Here is an 11,150-nt window from a genome sequence, read left to right as displayed (position 1 = left end):
TTATTTGTCTTATAGTTTAGGTATTTTATCTGTTTTTGTCTTTATTGTTTGTTGCTTTGTCTGATTTAATAATATCGCTTATCCGAGTGAATTTTACGAGCCCACTTGTCCAGAAGCTTCTCAAGCTTAAACATTTACTTTTCTAGTTAGAGACCAATGTCTTGGGACTAATGTAGGATCCGCGCTTAGGGACTACCGATTTAGGTAAATATTTAATGTGTTTCTCGACTGGAGAAGTAATTTTTGGGGGAGAAACTATGCGTTTTTGGGATCTACGTGCTCCCTGGTTAGAACCTCTACGAGGTCCCAATGGTTTGGATTTGAGTAGACTTAAAAAAGGATTTGGATCCTCTAAATTTTGAATTTTACTTTAGAGGATAAAGTGTAATCTTTCACCCTTGAATAGTTTTTCTCTCATATTTTCTCTTGGTCCCACCTATGAAATAAATGGTGAAAGATCACACTTTACTCTCTAAAGTGAAATTCAAAATTTAGAGAATCTAAATCCCTTAAAAAAGACATATAGTCTTGGCAAGAACATTGTTCCGCAGAATATATGACCCATGCTCCTTTAGGTTCTTTAAATTTCATATGTGACGTAGCTACCAAGATCAATGCAGTCAATAATATCTCTTCTAGAAGTTGGTTAGCTACTTCGCATTTTGTTCTAGAATTCTTCCTATTTGTAGGTTATTTATGACACACGGAAAGAGCTCGCGCAGCTGCTGCAGAATTTGAAAAAGGAATTGATTGCGATTTTAAACTTGTTCTTTCCATGACTCCTCTTAATTGAGATATGAGATCTAATGCTTGAAGTAGGAATCACGTTGATTTTACCATACATATAGGGTTGAGTCGAGCCGGTCAGATTAAAATAAAAAATAAAAGTATTTTACTTCTCATTTTAATCCATTTCTATTTAATTTAATTATATCGAAATTCTGAATCTTTTTTTAGGCTCGGCTAAGTGATAGTATCACCGAGCCGAAAAAACTGAACCAACCAAAATCAATAAAAAAAACTTTCGTCAAGCAAAAACAAAAGGAGAGAGAGGGATTCGAACTCTCAATAGTTCATGCTGTGAATTATACCGATTTTCAAGATCGGGGCTATCAACCACTCAACAATCTCTCCAATCAAAAAATTAATTTCTATTTTATCTTTATTCTACTGAATAGAACATAACTATATGAATTAATATAGTTAGTATCGATCGATGATCGATGGCATAGATATCCAGTGTGAATTAATTGGTCATTTTTAATTCTTCTAAAAATTATAGAAGATGCATAATTCAGCATGTCTTTTTCTGAAATAAAAACAAACCTTTGATCCATGCCCAAAAAAAAAGAGGTAGATAATGCGTCATATAAAATTAATAGATTCATGATAAAACTTTTAAATATGTTTTTTTTATTATAATTTTTTTTATAACGAAATCGAGGAGTTGGGATCAAATGGTATAGTTTTCTTTTGTTAGTAAATTGGAGGATTAGAAACATAGCTACAACTTTTCAATGGACTATTTTTGCATTAATTGCTACTTCATCAATTTTATTGATTAATGTATCGGTTGTATTTGCTTCTCCTGATGGTTGGTCAAGTAATAAAAATATTATATTTTCCGGTACCTCATTATAGATTATATTAGTTTTTTTAGTGGATATTCTTAATTCTATCATTTCTTGAAACTATTTGTTATAGATCAAAAAATGAATTGAAATGACTCCTCCCACGAATTCTTTCGAATCGTGAGGCACATTAAAAAAATAGAATATATAAGCCCCCAATAAAAATATGGAAGAAGTGATAAAAATACACCTGAAAGTTCACACGCTAGACACAACTACACCTTAATTATTTAATAAGTCATGCATGCACAAATTTATACACTTCAACAGACACATTCACTCTTCCGGCCATCGATGTGTGGTGTTATTAGTTTGAATGGACACGTGACTCTCTTTACTCCTTGCTAGCACCATTAGTTTGAGTGAGGTGTCCCTTTAATGCCAACTCAACCATTTATTTTAATATTAATTAAACAAAATTAATTAAAAATCCTTGGGTATTATCTGTCTTTACAATGATAATGAGTTGCTTGGTTATGAGTCACGGTCATTGTGATTAAAGTTGACAATGGCTTATTTTGTCCCTAATTTACACAGGTTTACACTTCTTTGTGTTGTCAATGGTTAATGTTACGCCAATTACAATATGGAATTCACAAGAATACAGAGCATTTTTTTTTCATTTATTCAATGCAAGTTTCAAAATGATTACACATGATCCTCACTTCTAAATATATATCATAAAAATTCATAATGCACAAAATTTTAACCCCAAACAAATGTCCATAACCATATTCTTAATACACTTTATTTCATCTCTAATCTGATTAACTGTCTTCTGTAATTTTTGCACATCTTCTTTCAATTTTATTGCACACTCTGTAAGCTGAATAATTTTCTGGTATGATTGTTTCCATGACTTTTCTTCATATACAACCTCTGTCTCCACGTTTCTTTTTTTCCTTCAACTTCGTCCAGCTAAACAAAATACTCACACTGATGTTCAGCACTCTAAAAATTTGACACAACAATCGGAAGGGATGAAGAAGGAAAGAAATGGATGAAACCCTAACGCCAGTAAGAAAAAGCAATGCAATTTCGAAACCTACTTTTCATAGAGGACATCGCAAAAACAATCTGTCTGAATTTTACTCTATTCTAGACTTAAGTACCATAGCTTTAATCCCGTGCAAATACTTGCCATTGTTGTAGTCAAATTTCTTCTTCTTCTTTTTATTTCTCAGTAACGAAAATCCGTCACCAACAGCGCTGCCACAATTTAGGGATAACGAGCTCGATTTTTCCTGGAGTGAACCCATGTTCTTAGTTATCCGTTAGGGTTTCAACACAAAGCATATTCTTTCTGAAGATAAAAGAGAACGAAGGATTTCTAATTAATTTTGTTTAATTAATCATTAAAATAAATGGTTTATTCTGAGTTGGCACTAAGGGGACACCTCACTCAAACTAACGGTGCCAGTAAGGAGTAAAGAGAGTCACGTGTCCACTCAAACTAACGACACCACACGCCAATGGTCCGAAGGGTGAATGTGTCTGCTGGAATATATAAATACTATGCATGCGTAACTCATTAAATGATTGAAGTGTAGTCGTGTCCAACGTGTGAACTTTCAGGTGTATTTTTATCCTTTCTTCCTAAAAATAAAGAAAACTAAGACATTATAGGGAGAGAGGGGTCAAACTTTTTTATCTATTAAAAAAATCTTCTATACTTAATATTTATATCATCTTATATTTATATATAGGGAAGGTATATTGTTATGGTATATTGTAAAACTTAAAAACAAATCTTAAAATAGAAATTGAATTCAACTTTCAAAATCTATCCATTTAATATAATTAAATTTATAGAATAAAATCACAAAATAAAAAAATAACAATAAAAAAATAAATTTAAATATTCAATAGAAATAATATATTCAGATTTATATATTTTATTAATCTATTAAATTTGGAATCTATTCGAAATCCTCTATAAAGATTCTTAAATTGAATAATATTCAATACTATTCTATTTATTTATTCTATTTATACGACTAATTTTTATGATTAATCTTTTTATATTATAAGTATTAATATAGAAGTATTAATAGAAAGAACAATTACTAAATTAATCTTCTATTAATAGATAAATTCTTATTAATAGAATAGGGAGATCTCGTGTGTGTGTATATATATATATTCTATTTTTCGACTTTCTTTCAAATTGTACCTAACAGAGTATTAAACCTAACTCTATCCAAATAAGATTGATATATTAAGTATCAAATACGATTCAAAAATACGGATATAGTCGAATGGTAAAATTTCTTTTTGCCAAGGAGAAGTCTGTAACCTCAAAATTATGAGCCTTAGGAGCTACCAAGTTACTCTATCCCGCAAAAAAAAAAAAAAAAAAGAATTTGTCCTTTAAATTTTTAACCTTTAGTCAGCCTTTTAATTTAAATAATATTATTTAATTAATTTAAATACTCACTTTTATAGAAAGTTACTTATTTTTTTATGAAAAGTTACTTGATTTTAAGTTTTTTCCTCTTTTAAAAACTGAATAATAAATATTTTTAAAAGATAGCTAGTTATCCGGAGCATATATTATATGGTATGCCATACTATGTGGCACGCATACAACTCAATTGCTTAAATAAAACAAATGAATAAAGAGTACTGCTTTATCAAGTTAAAATTTTAATTTTCGTGATATAGTTTGAAAAGGTATTACGATAAATACAAGTATACAACAAAGGTTTGATTTATGTCATCTGCATGTATTTGTTCACACACATTCTCAGACAAACCAGCCAAGTTGCTCTCCTTTACCCATAATTCACCGGAGACTTTTGACTTTTTGAGCATTTAGTCATCAAAAGTGAGTGACTAACCTAAATTTGGAATGGTAGGAAGGGAAGTAAATGGTTCATAGGAAGCGTATTGCCGGTATCGATGACGAGATTGCTTCGGGTTTTTTTTTTCTTTGGACGTGAGATTGATTCGGTTAATCATGATGGTGGTGAGGTTTTTTTTTTTTTTTTTTTGGGTCAGATGATGATAGAGTGTTAGTTCGTTATGTTTTTAAGGGGATAATATCAAGTTCTTTCTTTTTAAGTCCAGTATAAACGTACAAGTTTTCAAGACCGAAAAATATAAAATAAAATAAATCATACCTTACTACAATTTCAGATAACTGATCTTTTTTAATCCAGAATATGGTGGATGACTTTATTCTTTATTTAATAGAACTAAAGGTGTCTACATAATATTTACCATAGATTGTACCCTAAATTTTAAAATAAATAAATAATATTTACTATAAATCTTCAAGTAGTTGACTACCAAAAAAAAAAAGTCTCAACGAGCGGGATACTATTGGTCTACTACATACTAGAGCCTTTTTCCTAAGAAAGAATATTGGTAGAATTATTGTTAAATTAAATGATAGAAGTGTTATCACTAAATACCACCAAAGTACCAAATACCAATCATCTAAGCAAAACAAATAAAAGATTCGTTCGCAACTCAACTCAAAAGTTTGGAGGAAAAAACTTGAGAAGTTTATATATCCGCAAATGATTAGGTGACTAAAGTCAGAACACACAACTACTTCTACCATTTCAACAGTAATATACACTGTTAGCAAAATCTCAGATGTGACCAACCCTAAATAAAAATAAACCAAAGAAGGATCCTACTACCTATAGTTGATGAATCCTTTTTCATAGTGCAGGAATACTCAGAGATCGTTTTCTCAATTTGGCTTTACCAGTCGGTGGCAACCTCTTTTCACTCTTTTCCACAAGCAAAGACGAATATGAGCACAGGGACTCTGTCACTGGCTCACTTCTAGTTCTAAGGAAGAGATCCAAGTTCTGGCGATACTTACTGCCTTGCAATTTTGTTCCTTGGTCCCAGGAAACAGAATTGACCTTATTCTTGAATCCATCGTCGTCATCTGACCAATACCCGCTCGCCTGCACATCTTGCATGGCTAAATCATCATACTCCTCGTCAGACTTCGTAGATTCCTCGTCAACTGATCCAATCTGCACATCAATAAACAAGCTTGTAAATTTTACGAAAGATAGTTAAATACAACTGTGTGCCTCCAAATTTGCAGTACAAGTCTATGTGCCTCAAAGGGCAGAATCATTGAATAGAATGATAATATTTGCAACATCATCAATTAATACGTTTGCTAGCAAGGGCAATACCAAAGGTAACCTGAAAGTACTCAGTTATTTTAATCAAATATACAGATATGTAAGAAAGATAAATCGTTTAAGTTAGCATATGAATTTCTACCTCCTCATGGCGATGTTTGTCACCATCGTCACTTAAATCTTCATCACTGCCTGCCTCCAGTTGATCATCAATCTCTTCATCACTGCCATGCACTGAAAGATCCTCCTTGACCTAAAAAATGGTGAAAACAAGCAAGTGAAGTTTGACAATCAAATCTTCCATGACTATAAAACTAGACATTTACATTTTGAACAAAATATTCAAACTTACCTCCTTTGCCGGTCCATCGGACAGCCTTGGTGAGCTACAGCACGAGGATAGATATCTGCTTCCTGTATCAGTCTCATCCGCTCTTGACTCATCGACACTTCCAGTGCGACTAGTGCCACCATCACTGGGCCAAGCACTGATCCCATACAAACCAAACTGAAGATTTACAGTTTCTGCCTTGCCGATCCGTAAAGGTCCATACATTAGATTTCCAATGCCATTCTCAGGTCCATAGCCCCATATAGGTTTGCCATTACCGTCAAAAGAATGAACAGGCCAAGCCTTTGCCACAGATCCATCACTGTTTACAAGAGCCATAAGATGCCTAGAAGAACCTTTCCTCTGGATCAATTGAAACATTCCTTTCGAGCTCAGAGAATTGGCTGCACATTGATTTTGATATTCCTCATCTACAACTGTTACTGTATTTCTAACAGGATCATATAACTGTTCTCCAGCTTCACGCCTACGAAGACAACCAAAGACGGTAGCATGGATGGCTGCTACACTCTTATCAACATTTGTATTGTTTATTTTGGGAACTAAATGTTTGTCAGCACGCTTACAGAGATAATCCTGGATTGTCCTAATGTTTCTAATATACTTTACATATTTATTTTTAGCTGGGTCCAATGTCATATACTTTGCTCGAACAGCAAATCTTTCCATATGCTTGTCCTCATTTGTAATGTATATCATGAATGGTATGATTGAGGGATGTTTCTTCATAAGCCCCATCTGCATAGTAATTTATTATTGCTATGAGAAGATGAAAATATAATACCATGTAATTGACAGAGAAAAGGAAAGAAACAGTAAAGGACCAAAGATAGAAAGAATCAACATACAACGAAGTTAAGACTCAAGTGAACTCCCTCAACAACAACAGACTCTTTTCGTTCTTCCCAGGCAGTGATTAGTCTGTCGAGACTTTCAATCACCATCTCACTTTGCGCCTTATATCCTTCTACAGCCATTTGTTTTGCATTTAGCAGTTCAGTAGCAGCACCAGATCCAACCTCCAATGTCCGTGTATCAGGTTTCCTAGAATTATGATCCTCGTTTAATTCATCCTTGGAAAGTGTACGTAACACACCAGCCTGCTTGTTAAATTTCCTTCTGGCCTTTGCTTCTGCAACAGCAATAGGATCCAAACACTCGCCTGCATGGTAAGTGGAGGCCCAAAGCAAGGGATTCTCCTTCTCATCAGCAAAACTTCTCATCATGTGCCTTATAGAATCAGTTGATACCACAGTTGTGATTCCCAATCGGCTACCCTGAAGTTAAAATCATTAGCTAAATTTTTGAACTAGAGGGTGCTTTAGTTTCAATTTTAATTCTCACTATATGTTACATATCCTACCCCAAAATTAGAAAAAAAAAAAACTGGCAATACCACAATACATATTTGTAATCACAAAAAAGACAACTATTTTGGTATGCTAAGATACCAGCAGTGCAGACAATGTGGATTTGCCACAGCCACTGGTGCCACACAACAGCACTGTCATGGATTCCTTTCGTTCTCGAATCCTGCCATCCAAGAAAATAATGAAAAATGAAATGAGTGGGGAAATTGCAGAAAATAATAGGAAGCAGTCCATGTTTCATACTAGTGAGCTCCAAATATGATGAACTTCATATTAAACTCCGTAGTTTCACTCATCAGCAAAGAAATTATTAAATAACATACTTGCATGCTAATGCCAAGTCGGCTCTCTGGTTCGGGCCCATATATTTGTACTCAGCCAAAGCTTCGCAGACAATATCTAGAAATTTCTCTCTCTGGACAAATACTGTTGTGCGCCTCTTGTACAACTCAAATGGTATACTCTTCCTTTGATAATCTTTCCCTAAAACCAAATGACTGCCGAAGTCTGTTTTATCCAGGCAAATAGCAGCAGCAGCACGAGCATCTTTTTCAACAATATTACTGTTGGAAGCATGGAAACCAGACAATATCATTCCGTCGGACTGAAAATCATCAGTAGAACTCCCATTCCTTGTGAGCTCAAATACTCTTTGGCTGATCTGGTAAGATGGAAAACAGGAAAAGTATTCAGAATAATTTTGTCAACAAAGTCGAGACAAATTTATTAGAATTCTGAAAGGTCAATCATACAAAGAAGCCATGAACAACACAGATTGATAGAACCATATAATGCATGTTAACAATATTAGATACCAACTAATTAACAACAAAGCATCATTTATTGAGTATTCCATTGCAATATTAGTAACTTCCAACATAGATCTACCTTTTTTAACAGAATGAACATAACATCCGCATATGAACCACAACAGGAGACTCAACAACACAATAAATCAAATGCATTCTCAATAAAAAAAGTCCAAAAATAATCAAATATACACACACTCACATGGCAGTCCAGATCAACACCTCAAAACACATTCATTCGGGATTTTTTCTATATATATATTTTATTTTAATGAAAAATCATATTTAGAGAGAGAGAGAAAAAAAGAAAGTATACCTTGAAGGCATGGCGAGCTTTGCATCCCATGAGCTGGAGCGTGCTCTGAAGAACAGGGCGAGTGTAGCGAAAAGAGTCCTTTCCTTTGTCCTTCTTGTCGGCGTCGTCATCGACCACCACCATGTACAGTATTTTCCCCACCTCACCCATCATTGTATCTGTATCTGTAGCTGTACCTGATCCAGATTCTGAAATTTCTTCACAAAGAAAACAAATGGAGAATGAATGAATGAACGCAATGACGAAAAAGGATCAAGACCTGGTTAAGGAAGGAATGAAGGAGGGAAAGGAAAAAGTTAGGGTTTGTTAGGATCGAGCGCCATGTGGGAATGGAGGAGGAGGCGTGATCCTCTGCAGCTGCAGCGCAGCATTCTCACTCACCCGGCTTCCTTCCACGCATCGCATAATCGCTTCTCTCCATCATCAACCACCTTCTCTCTCTTTCTCTTTTTTTTTCTTTTAGTGTTTCTTTTTTGGTTCGGAAATGACGGATTTGGGTTTAGGTGCCGGTGCCGCGAGATGGCGCGGTTTCAGAACCTTGAGGAAGGTCTACCGTGTCTGCTTCCTTTATTATATACTAATGCCTTCTGTTTGAGACTAATGGGCCCCCACTAACGGAGATCAAGGAAGGGTAGATTCTGTAATTTCGCCTAAAGTGACGCGGAAACGGAAACCTTGCGCAATTCTGCCAATTCAATTCAATTTAAAACTTAAAAGGATTAAGGATTTAACAGAAGATAAAAGAAAAAATATTTGTCTCTTTCTTGCTTTAAAAAGATATTTTTATCTGACTTTGTCAATAGAAGTCTTTCATTTAGTCAAATATAATTATAAATGCTAATAACTAAGTAATTAATATATATGAGAAGCAATTTTTATCTTTGAAAAATGTATTAAGCAAAAAAATGTTTTATAAAAAATTATTTTATATAAGGATATTAATCTTATGTTTTCACATCAATAAAAATATATGACTTAACTATTTATTAAAAGTTTTACAATAAGTTTCTGAAACTAATTTTGACCATAATCAAATATGAGATAGGTAAATAGACATATGATTAGTCAACAACAAAAAAATAGACATATGATTACATATTTAATATTAGCTTATTTCAAATATTTTTCTTTACCTTTAAATAACAACAGAGATAATTAATATGTCATTGTATATTATCTTACTTTTTAGGTAAATATTTTCATAATTGGTTAAATAATAATAAATATGTACACAATTACATTTTTTTTTTTGGTGACTACACAATTACATATATGAAAATGAAATATGTTATCATAGGACAATTAAATTCTAATAATTATGTTTTCATTATCTAAGCTTTTTCATTAGGGATAAAAGCGCTTTAGAAATCAAATGGAATGGAATTGGAATTCTATAATGCACAATGCATAATCGCATCTGGTGTGCGTTTGACTATCTTATGATGTAGTTCAAACTTAGAATGAAGACTTTGAAATGGCTAGGGAGGTTCTTTAAATTAAAAACAAATACAGCACTCTGTTTATGTGTTTATTTGAATTGTTTTTTTTTTTAAGAAAAAGAGTATTTTTTTATTACAAAAATATTTAGATACAATTAAAATACCTTATTTAAAAAATAAAGTATTCTTTAATTTTAAACAAGTAATATATTACTTTATATTAAGTAATTACAATTAGACTACAATAAAAAATTATATTATAATAAAAACTTCCAACATGATGTACTATCATATTCATAACTATTGCTAGTTACCTATGAGAGACAGATTGGAAGGACAGGATATGATTTGTAGAGGAAGGTAGATCATCGAGCCATCCAACTTCTTCATAATTTAGTCATATGAATTTAGGTTTGATTAGTACAGTGATTGTATGAGTTCCTAACTTTTCATGGAATCATGCACTTTTGGATCCTCTGGTTGGGAATGAATTTTGTATGTGCAATAATATTGTTTGTTATTTAAAAGTATATTATATTTTAAACAAAAAATTTTGAGGCAAGTATTTTTTAGTAATTTTAATCAATATTTGGTTAATACAAACATCAAATTGTTTTTAACAAATAATTTTTATTAATTCATTTATATAAATTATTAAATTCTAATAAATATAAGTACAAATTGTATTAACTCATGTGTAAACTCTAAAAAATATGTATTTTATATGTACAAATTTTTGTAAATGTGAGTATAATTATTGCTAACTAAATACAAGTTTAAAATAATAATATTTGTTAAGAATGTAATATTGTTCTTGTATCTTAAATTTATACATTATTTTATGCTTTGTTTTTATTTTTAATTATTGATACATAATAATAAACTTTAAAAAAATATAAAAAGATGACGAGACAACCACTCATATATATATATATATATAAGGATGATGCATCCATGGCAACAGCAAGTCAGCAACTAACCTAAAATCAAAGAGAAATAGATAATGCATCCTTCAAAGTCGTGCTTTATATGAAGTTTCCATTTCAGTTCCCCTTGAGAAGAACCTCACAACTGGGAAAACAAAATTCTACCAACTCATTCTTGGGAATAATAATATT

General features: G+C 32.4%; 1 protein-coding gene across 4 annotated transcripts; it reads right to left on the bottom strand.

Annotated features, from left to right (window-relative positions):
- Nucleotides 1-5,110: 5,110 nt before the first annotated feature.
- LOC112769136 (P-loop NTPase domain-containing protein LPA1 homolog 2) lies at nucleotides 5,111-9,292 on the bottom strand. 4 transcript variants are annotated; one of them, XM_025813569.3, is made up of 8 exons: nucleotides 8,853-9,292; nucleotides 8,594-8,769; nucleotides 7,792-8,129; nucleotides 7,550-7,631; nucleotides 6,947-7,375; nucleotides 6,099-6,836; nucleotides 5,889-5,999; nucleotides 5,111-5,629 (listed from the first exon to the last, which is right to left on the bottom strand). In XM_025813569.3, the coding sequence occupies exons 2-8, from the start codon at nucleotides 8,744-8,746 to the stop codon at nucleotides 5,303-5,305; spliced, it is 2,178 nt and encodes a 725-aa protein (XP_025669354.1). In that variant the 5' UTR covers nucleotides 8,747-8,769; nucleotides 8,853-9,292; the 3' UTR covers nucleotides 5,111-5,302. The 4 variants fall into 4 exon arrangements, with proteins under 4 accessions (XP_025669354.1, XP_025669352.1, XP_025669353.1 ...); XM_025813567.3 differs by having other exon boundaries at nucleotides 8,594-8,790; nucleotides 8,975-9,140; XM_025813568.3 differs by having other exon boundaries at nucleotides 8,594-8,781; nucleotides 8,975-9,140.
- Nucleotides 9,293-11,150: the final 1,858 nt, after the last annotated feature.

Source organism: Arachis hypogaea, chromosome 18 (genome assembly GCF_003086295.3).
Source record: "Arachis hypogaea cultivar Tifrunner chromosome 18, arahy.Tifrunner.gnm2.J5K5, whole genome shotgun sequence".
Classification (NCBI taxonomy): Eukaryota; Viridiplantae; Streptophyta; class Magnoliopsida; order Fabales; family Fabaceae; genus Arachis; species Arachis hypogaea.
Note: the sequence above shows the minus strand (reverse complement) of the source record. Positions and strands in the feature narration are given on the sequence as shown.

Coding starts and splice junctions, on each gene's coding strand:
- LOC112769136 (XM_025813567.3), bottom strand. CDS start 9,017: ATGATGGAGAGAAGCGATTATGCGATGCGTGGAAGGAAGCCGG. Junction 8,791..8,974: donor GATGCGTGGAAGGAAGCCGG/GTGAGTGAGAAT, acceptor TTCTTTGTGAAG/AAATTTCAGAATCTGGATCA. Junction 6,837..6,946: donor ACTTGAGTCTTAACTTCGTT/GTATGTTGATTC, acceptor ATTACTATGCAG/ATGGGGCTTATGAAGAAACA.